Genomic DNA, 10,000 nt, shown 5'->3' on the forward strand with positions numbered 1-10,000 from the left:
TCTTACTGGGCCAATTATATAACTCCCGGTATTGTTAAGAAAAAATATTAACTATTCTTAAAAACCATCGTAGAAACGTGTAAAGCAACTTTTTACTGGTTTTGATTGCGGTCAACGCCGTTAACATCAGTTTTAAATGTGAACAACTATTCTGCGATCACATTTAAACATATGGTTGGGTCATGGAATGTGGACTTTGTACTTTGGACTACGGAATTGAACTGGATGTTGACCAAGATGTTGTAACAAAAAATATTTCAAACACTGTGAATTTTGAAGGAAATCGGCTAAAATTCCTTCGAACACATTGTTGGCTACCCGTAACCTCTTGTTTTCAATAGAATTAGCCTGGATGTCCAAGATTTTCTGCCCCAAACGCTCTCAGGTGAAGCCCATTTTACCTCTTCTCATCAACAGGAGGTGCAAACTCCTTCGATGCCTGCTCGTGACGCCACCCCTGAAGACCTCATTAGAAGCACTAAAGGTGTTACTTTGGCAACAGCGAAAGTGGTGGCTGCAGGGAACTCTTGTCAGCAGGATGACATTATCACTGCCGCTAACATGGGCCGTAACGCCATAACAGAGATGCTGATTATTTGCAAGGTAAATTGTGAATTGTTTAACGAAACACTACTCTTTCAGGGACAGACTTGTGGTTGTGTGGTGTCAGTCTTTCTGGTAGTTTTGAAACCTTTTATGCTTAGCCGTATTAAACCGTGTTCTCTGTAATCGGTCAATCACGATCTTTATTTGTGTGTCTAGGCGTTCTAGCACCTTATGGCGCTATCTGGGGACACATTGAGGCTAGTCCACCAGCTCTTATCGAATAGTATCCTACAGAATTAATGAGCAAGGAGGTTGTGATACGGGTTCTCTGGTTTATAGTCCTTGTCCGAGAGGACTGGAAAGCCAATTGCGGATGTAATTGCAAAGGCAGTGCTATCTCCTCAGTTATTTAAAAAGATTCTTGAGTGTTGGTCAGGCTGGAATTGAACTCACGACCTCCAGCACGCCAGTCCGATGCTCAACCGAATGAGCCATCCGGCCAGTCAGTAACGTTTTTTTAATATCAAAGATTGACAGTCCTCCTGATACAACCTGGCAGCAAGAAAACAATTGACGAGAATATTTGGAAGTCCGCGAAGAAATTCACCCGATGTGATGATATTAGTCCACAGTTTAAATAACGCATCCACGAATGAAGATACATAATTAAATCAGCCAGGGATGACGTGCCCATACTCTTTTTAAAAGAGGTTCTGTAACCTGCCACTCGCTTAGTTAATAGACCAATTCGGCTAACTCAATGTTGTACCCAATTCAAATCCTCTGGGAATAAAACGTTTTGTTCCAAGAATTTCCATATCATTTAAATGTGAATGCTTCATTGTCATGCAAATTCACCACACAAAGAATCTTAACCCCGAGAGATTTGAATTGGGTACAACATTGAGTTAGCCGAATTGGTCTATTAGGAAAAAGTGACACGAAATATTCTCTATCACCAGGCCGCCGCACACAAAGCAGAAAACCCTGAGGCGAAAGCCTTGGCTCTTCGAAGTGGTATGGAGTGTGGCGCTTCGTTTGGAGAAATGCTAGATCTTGTCCATAATGTAAGTATATTTATGTGTGTTTTTAGTGTGGCGGAGCGGACATAGCTCAGTTTGGTAGTGGGCGGTTTTCTTCTCTAGGCAGAAGGAAAGGTAACGTTTGCACTCGGATCAATGTCGACCCCAGAGCTCTTCTCTTGACTGAGGGAGAGAAGAGCTCTGGGGAACCCTGAACCAAAGTGTCTTCTCATTGGTTTTCGTGAAGAACAATCAAAATCGTCTCTAATTGGTGCATTCATGTTAGCACGAGGAGTGAGCAGGCGCCGTAAGATTCAAATAGCCAATTTTTGGTTATGAGAACCCTACGGCGCATGTTCTCCTACATATAGTTTGCCAGAGCCTTGGGTCGATCCGAGGCTCTGGTGACGAGAATGCACTCGGATCTCCTGGATGTTCTATCACGCATGCGTGACGTGAAGTCAGTGCAACGTCATTTCCACTCTTCCATAAGTGGACCGGCGTTGGAATTCAGATATCAAGGAAACCTCTGCCAAGCAGGGCAATTTCCTGCATCTTTTATTTTGACTTTCTTCTGATTCTTGTAACTTTAACTTTAAACGTAAGAGGAGTGCAGGGCATACGTGGGCGTTGTATAAAATTTGATGATCGGATTGCGACATTCTGCACTGAAGACAAGATACTATAAGTCATGAAGATTACTGGAATATGGCCTGTGGGGTAACGTTAAATGCCGCACTTTATTATTCCACTATTTCGCCATTTTACCATATTTGGTCAAGAGAACGCGCAAAATATGGAGACGATAGTACACTGTAATGTCCCGGTTTGACCGGTTTAGAACAGAGCAAATACGGACGGAACGGCAGTTTTTCAATGAAAGAAATTGTTTTCAACATGACTGAGAATTTAGAGAATTTGGTTTGTGATCGCTTGTCACTCGTCATTTCGCTTATCCAATCAAATAAGGACATTTGGCTGGCTTTTGTGCTGTTTACATCGTTCGCACGCGCCCTGAAGGACAGGTGATGCTTTTTTTAAAAACACTCTTACCAAATAAAATTGAAGCAAAATAACACATTTTTGTAGTAGAATAATAAATCTTTTATTCGATGGTTTAACGTATAATACGCGAGGACATTTTGCTCATTGCTCGTATTTTTCCGAGCCCCTCAGGGGCGAGGAAAAATACTACGCAACTCGCAAAATATCCGCGAGTATTATATGTTAAACCATCGAGTAAGATGTATTTATTCAGAAATAATAACAATCAAAGTAAAGATTAACAAATGACATCCTAGATTTCAGAGTGAGCGTGTCATGGGGGCCTGAAAATACCTGCCCTCAAAAACCCATAAGGGAAACAGGACAGAAAATCTGGGACGGGCCAGGCACAACTCGCGTCCTTTGCCAGGACTTGCAATGTAAGATACACACTGAGTAGACCAAAGACAAAAAATTCGCTTTAAATATACACATTAAAGCAAAAGTGCTTTGGTGACAGCCAATCGATCGGTAACATCGAGCTTAAAGTATCGATTCCTGGAGGAAAGACACCTTCACCCAGCATGCATATCCAGTAGGTCGCCCGGTATATGAATGTAAGCAGGGTGGAAGGCGGCACCAGACTTAAAATTTAGAAACAAAATTTTGAAAAAAAGGCTCTAAGTGGTTTTTAAATTCGGCTATAAGCGTAGTTACAGAAACCCCTTGCTTAGGTACGAAAAACTCGCCAGACTTGCCTCTAACAATACGACAAATGAGGGCATAGGAAGCGCTAGACTGAGCCAACAGTTTATACAATATCTTACCACCTGATCTAGCGAAATAGTAAGTGTGACCCTCGCGGTACTGGTCATTCTAGCGTTAAAAAAAAAATAAGCAACATAAATTGTCATGGAATGACTACTGATATTAACGTCTTGAAGAGTAAAACTGCTGATTTCAATTTACGAAAAAATCCATATAAACCAACTAACAAAAAAAACAAAAAGCGGAGGCCGGAAAGAGAATTGTACACTCGCAATATAAGCGTCGGCAATTGCATGCACTGAATGTGTGGACAAAGGCTTTTTTTTGCCTCACTGGACGAACTAGTTTTCTCTTCGTCCCCTCAACTGAAGATTTTACAAGTGGATGGTTAGAGGGGCACGAATTCAACCCGGCCGTGGAGGGACCCCACCTGATACCGTAGGGGGCAGCTTCAATTGGCTGATACATTACATTGTTCGTAACGCAAATATCCGTAGTTCATGCAGTGATAAGCAAGGCAATGTGCAAGGACCTGACTGGAATAACAGGCACACCAATCTTTGAAGACGGTCACCCTATCAATGTTATCTTTCCAACTTATACTTGGACACTGTGGAAGGAGCCTAGGATCCTAGCTATAACTGGAGAAGGCCTGGAACCAAACGGCGATGCGATAGGTTCTGCAATACGGCGCCTTCACGCGAAATTCTGGAAAAGAGAACGACTGAAAAACAAAAATGAGAAGCTAAAAATATCTGGATATGTTCAAATGATATTGCATAATATCTGAATAGCAACACACTAGTCGAACACAAGCCGTAGACTAAACGCTGAAAATGATGTCGCACTCGGATGCAATGAAGGCCAAAACTCGCCTTGCAACGATTAAAGAACAGGCTAGCCGAATTAGTACAAGAACCGACACCATTATGCATGCCAGCCTGAAACTCAAGCTAAATCAGGCCAACAATGAGCCAAATCATGCGTAAAATTTCCACATGGAAATAGACTGAGCAGAAACTCATTGAAAATCAGAATAAAAAGCCAACATAACCTGGACTTGGACGGCCAGAAAAGGCCGCGCAAGGGAGCCTGTTCCCATGCCGAATTGTATCCAAAGTAAACTCCGGAGCAAAAAAGGGGACCTCCAGAATTTAAAGCGGGATTTAGACGACCTTTAACACCATTGCTGTTGTTCTTTAAAAAAAAATCAAAATCAAATGGTCACTGGGGATCAACCTCGGACGTTGGCTCATCTGCTAGTCATCATCGCTTGTTGTGTGGATGGATTCAGAATAGCTACACCAACTGCTGCTGCATCCGTAGCACGAGATGCTGGATGCACGAAGTCCTCAATGCTATATATCGCAGAGCGGTGGCGTTCACAAACCCGAAAACCAAATACTAAAACACTCAACACTTTCATAACAGAATGCAAATAACTTCACACTAACAGACATATCAGAACACTTACTAATGAGAACAAAATACTACTCAGAACGTGCAGAAAATAAATATTTGCTAAACTTCGTAACGCAGATGTTTTGGTATTCAAGGCAAGAAAAAACTGAGTAAAAGTGTCCCTGTTGGTTGCTGTATGTTAAAGCCTTTGCAGCTTTTATAGATAACACCCAAATGTACTGCTGTTCCTCGACAGATCGTACAGAAACCAACTCAGGAAAAGAAGCAAAAATTAACGCCTCAGTCAAAGATTGTAGCTGATCACGTGGCCAAACTGGTGCATTCTGCGGAAGCTCTGAAAGGTGAGACGCCTGTTTTCTAGCTGTATTGGTGTAACTGAAATTTCATTCCCGTGTCTTGCGTAGTCAGTGTCAGTAGAATGAAAAGCCCGGGTAGCATTTTCGAGAGGAGTAAAAATTTTGCAGATTTCGCCAGTTATTTTTAGACTACACGGTAGTGTGACGCCTTACCAACGACCTGTTTTGGAATTGTGACAGCGTTGAGGATCAGGGGGGAAAATTGAACATTTTTGTTAAAAATGGAGGGAATTTTGCAAATGTTTCCCTTGGCCAATTTGTTTAAAAGTTATTTAAAAACAGAGGCTTGAGTTTCGCCCCTCAAAAGCCTTAACCTTTTAATTTATGCTAAAGGACAGCAAAAGTCAAGTCAATTTTAGAGGCTTGAAATCTTGAGGATCCTTTCCTGATCAGAAAATAGACTGCAAGTTAAGTTTCCCTTAGTGTAGGATTAGTTCTAGTTTGTTCATTTCGAAAGTGGCTTATAGTGCCATCCCATCGTCGTTATGGTACTTCTTTTATGACTGATCATGAAGGTGCTAAATCATATGATTTTGTGTTAGGTGCGAATTGGGTCAACCCTGAAGATCCAAATGTCATCGCTGAGAATGAACTGCTTGGTGCTGCTGCGGCAATTGAAGCAGCTGCAAGAAAATTGGCAGAATTGAAACCAAAGCCGCGACCTAAGGTACGCGAATCCTACAAATTGCAAGGTCGACTGGTCGTTACGTTTTTATTGAACTCGTTGATAATGCACGAATAAAACAATAGAAATGTTTTGTTGATCAACGTCTGTAATTGTGGAACAAAGTTTTCGTTCGATTTTCTTCGTTGAAATGTCTAGCATTTCATAAGAACCAAGTCATACGGACAGTAAATGGTGACAAATATAAAGTCGCAAACAGTGGCCGTTTTCACACTAGAAGGCGAACAAATCGTCCTATGGTTTGGTCGACAGATTAATGTGAATTGAAAACGTCCAATTTCGCTATTGTTGTCCGACGTAAATTCATAAAGGACTGACAAGAAACCAACAAACAGGATAGATTGAGCGCATGAAGACTGGCACTAGGTATGTCATGCAAATGGTGACCTTACCTTTCGCGCCAACTTTCTTCCTCATGCCATATTTAAGACTTCCCAGAACCATCGCTTCCATCGCCAGTTCCATTTCGCCGCTGTGATTAATTATTCGATTTGTTCGTCTAACGTGAATTTCGATTTGACTTAGGTCGACTTGTTTGTTTGGACGGCCAAATCGTCTTCCTACTAACGCTCAAAATCGTCGAAAACTTTGTTCGTTCCGTTTTCATATCAGATGATTTGTTGGTCTTCTAGTGTGAAAACGACCAATATCCGCATCAGTGTTTTACCATATCCCTTATAAACTCTCGGTTTTGCAATTGTAAGTAATGATTGTTTCCTTACTTAAAAGGTTCTTTTACGGATTATGACAGTCAGTTTTACAAATTTTGTGCAAACTTTGACCACCCTTATTATGCAGTTATTCACTTCAGGGGCGCATGGCATTTTGAATTTCCCGAAATTAAGTCACTTAGCAGTTGCGATTTCCGCTCGGTTTTTTTGTATACCCAAGAAAATGTATGTTCTGGTTTACGCATTTTCTTTCGTCCGCACAAAAGCATTCGTCATGTCTTTTCTGAAGTCAGTTTCATTTTTGTGATTTGTTTTCCTTAGGAAGCTGACGAGTCACTGAACTTTGAAGAACAGATCTTGGAAGCAGCTAAAGCTATAACAGCTGCGACTGTAGCGCTGGTGAAATCTGCATCGGCCGCACAGAAAGAGCTGGTGGCGACTGGAAGGGTAAGAAAGTCGCCGTAGACCAGATCAGTTTCGCAAAATTTGGGTTTGGTTGAATTGAATTGACAATTCATCTACGGCCAACCAACTATAGAAATACATGCTGTGTACTACTTGTATTACTTATGCCAAGTAACACTGTTGGAAGGCGTGGATATAATAGCGCTGATTTTAGAGCCGGGCTCTTGTGCCGGTCACAAGTATCACGAGCTTAAAATGATGCTTAAAAATGTTTTTTTTGTTTCACTGATGCAAACTACTGACTTTTCACCAGGTGTGTTCATCGTCCACCGATCCCAACGAGGATGGCCAGTGGTCCCAGGGACTTGTTTCTGCGGTAAGCAACATTTGTCAATCTCCTTTTTTTCAACGTTTTTTAAAAGAAATTTTCGTTTGTACTGTCGGCGCCACATTCCTGGGTTATTGGTGACCGCTGTCTTGTCAATATTCCTGGATATTAGTCAACTTGCTCGCCCAGGTAGCCAATGACAGCCCTAGACAAGGTCCTTCACGGAGCCTGCTATAGACATAGCTACATTCTGTAATACATGCACCGTATTCCTTTGGTTTTCATGATAATCATCCTCACTAGCCTCGTTAGCATGAACAAAATTCAAAAGAATCTTTGCTCCAAAGTGAGGCTAGTGAGGATGATTAGCATAAGAGTACGCGGGCGCTGATTGGCTCGTCAAACTCCGAATATCCTGTGCTATTTACCTCCGAGCAACTCGGGAAAAAATGGCGTCCCGATTTGCATCCGTGACAAGTGAAGAAAACATCCAAATTAATTTTTTGTGCTGTATATTATCTCGCTGTTTTAGTATTATATACTAAAACAACTATTCACCTCAGTGTCGGTGGCTAGTGTTGGATATTTACCTCGCCGCTTCGCGGCTCGGTAAATATCCACCGCTAGCCACCTCCACTTCGAAAATTGGACGTGCATCTAATTAGGTACATTTCTGGACATAAGTGGAGACCACTTCGGTGAATAGTTATTAACTACTCACTGCCGAGGAATTGTTGCGGAATTTGCGCCCGAAAATGTTGTAATCTTTGCAGGAATAAATAAGTTAAAATCACCATTTTGTGCTATATTATCTCACTATTTTATAATTAGTATATACTAAAACAACTATTCACCTCAGTGTCGGTGGCTAGTGGTGAATATTAACCTTGCCGCTTCGCGGCTCGTTAAATATCCACGACTAGCCACCTCCACTTCGGTGAATAGTTGCTAATTATTATGACTAACTCCAACATGAACCAAATCCCGCGCTGTGATTGGCTACCCGAGCGGGCAAGATGGAGCTATCTTGCCCGCTCGGGATTTCTCGCTTGGTCCCACAAGATCAAAGATCATTTTCTGTTGTTTTATCCCATAGAATAAATCTTTTATTGACCAAGGTTGTTCGGTCAAGATGGCTGGATATTGGCCTCGTTCTATTTTTGCGTGTCCAATATCCAGCCATCTTGACCTCATTCTTTGTCAATAACCCTTATTTATAAGCCTAACCAAGCTAATTCGTGTCGATTTTTTTTGCAGGCGCGTATGGTAGCAGCGGCAACAACCACTCTTTGTGACGCAGCTAATGCCGCTGTCCAGGGTAATGCAAGCGAAGAGAGGTTAATCGCGGGCGCCAAACAGGTGTCCAATTCCACCGCACAGCTTTTGTTGGCCTGCAGAGTCAAAGCAGATTCCAATAGTGAAACGCAGAGGAGGCTCCAGGTATGCAGCAGAGCTTTCTTGAAAACTTTTTTTTTTTTGGGGGGGGGGGCAAATCACAAGGCCATAGTTATGTCGTGATTGTTTTGGTTCTAAATAACCGCTCTTGCTAATGACAAGACAAAAACAGAGACAAATGGCCAACGGAAGTCAAAGAAAGCCCGAAGGCTCCTTTTTTTTTAATCTTCTACCGTAACTTACGGCAGGGAGGGGTGGGCGCTACTCCAATACCGTCGGATACACAATTTGTCCCCAGTAAAAACTTGTGCTCATTGTACCCACCACGAATGTAGGATAGACCTAATCGGCACCTCAATGTTGTACCCAATTCAAATCTCCCGGGACTAAGATTCTTTGTGTATTGTATTTGCGTGATAATGTAGCATTCTTATTTAAATGATATGGAACAAAACGTTTTATTCCCAAAGGGTTTGAATTGGGTACAACAATGAGTTAGCCGATTAGGTCTATTGGAGATGAATTCCGCCCGCTCGCGTATTGAGAAAAAATTAAATGTATATATTTGAAGTGCGGGTTACAGACGAAAAGTAGAAGTGATCCACTCACTTGAGTGCGAGGGTCGACTGCATGTCTCTCTCTACTTATTTTTGCCTCCTGCCGCCAGCGACTCTAACTTACTTGTTTTGTTTTTCAGATTACTTAGGGGGTTTGTTTTTGTTTGTTTGTCCGTTTTTTACTCCGACCAACCGACCTAAAAGAAGGAAACGCATTCGATGGTAAACGGAGAAAAAAAAGGGAACGGCCCAAGACTACCACTATTGATTATAATGTTCCTTTTATGATAATTGATTGTAGCATCTATTATTGACTGATCGAATCTGCCAAATCAAATCTTTCAAAAAGAAATCGCTCCCTCTCAGCACAGTTAAATACACCATTCTTTCACCATAGAACATCGTTCCATGTTTCATGCTTACAGTTTTTTCACACTTTCATTTTACATGCAATTCGTGTTTTGCTGGTTTGCGGTTTCATTTTCGAAGGCTGTGAGCTGGAAGCCGAAAGCTTACATTTTAACATATGTTTAGCCAGAGAACGCGTTTTCACGAAAAAATGAGTTTAGGTCCTGGTTATTCTCATGTTTTTATTGGGTTGACGAAAAGCTCTTTTCCGCAGACTGCTGGCAATGCTGTCAAGAGAGCCGCAGACAACTTGGTTACAGCAGCGAAGAACGCCGCCATCTTTGAAGAGCAAGAGACCACTGTCGTTATCAACCAGCGATTTGTTGGTGGAATTGCGCAAGAATTAGAGGCTCAAGAGAAGATTCTTCGAATCGAGAAAGAACTGGCAGCGGCAAGGAATAAATTAAGTCAAATACGGCAAGCTAAGTACAGAGCTGAAGATGACGATTAGTT

General features: G+C 41.9%; 1 protein-coding gene across 1 annotated transcript in view; it reads left to right on the forward strand.

Moving 5' to 3' along the window:
• The window catches only part of LOC138008169 (talin-like), a 124,773-nt gene that overhangs the window by 113,872 nt on the left and 901 nt on the right, over positions 1-10,000 (forward strand). The window contains exons 57-64 of the mRNA XM_068855399.1: positions 418-603; positions 1,509-1,613; positions 4,978-5,083; positions 5,641-5,765; positions 6,776-6,901; positions 7,173-7,235; positions 8,445-8,627; positions 9,762-10,000. The exon at positions 9,762-10,000 is cut by the window's right edge and continues 901 nt beyond it. Coding sequence (XP_068711500.1) covers positions 418-603; positions 1,509-1,613; positions 4,978-5,083; positions 5,641-5,765; positions 6,776-6,901; positions 7,173-7,235; positions 8,445-8,627; positions 9,762-9,998 — 1,131 coding nt within the window. The 3' untranslated portion in view covers positions 9,999-10,000. The remainder of the gene's footprint in view (positions 1-417; positions 604-1,508; positions 1,614-4,977; positions 5,084-5,640; positions 5,766-6,775; positions 6,902-7,172; positions 7,236-8,444; positions 8,628-9,761) is intronic.

Source organism: Montipora foliosa, chromosome 6 (assembly GCF_036669935.1).
Source record: "Montipora foliosa isolate CH-2021 chromosome 6, ASM3666993v2, whole genome shotgun sequence".
Taxonomy (NCBI): domain Eukaryota; kingdom Metazoa; phylum Cnidaria; class Anthozoa; order Scleractinia; family Acroporidae; genus Montipora; species Montipora foliosa.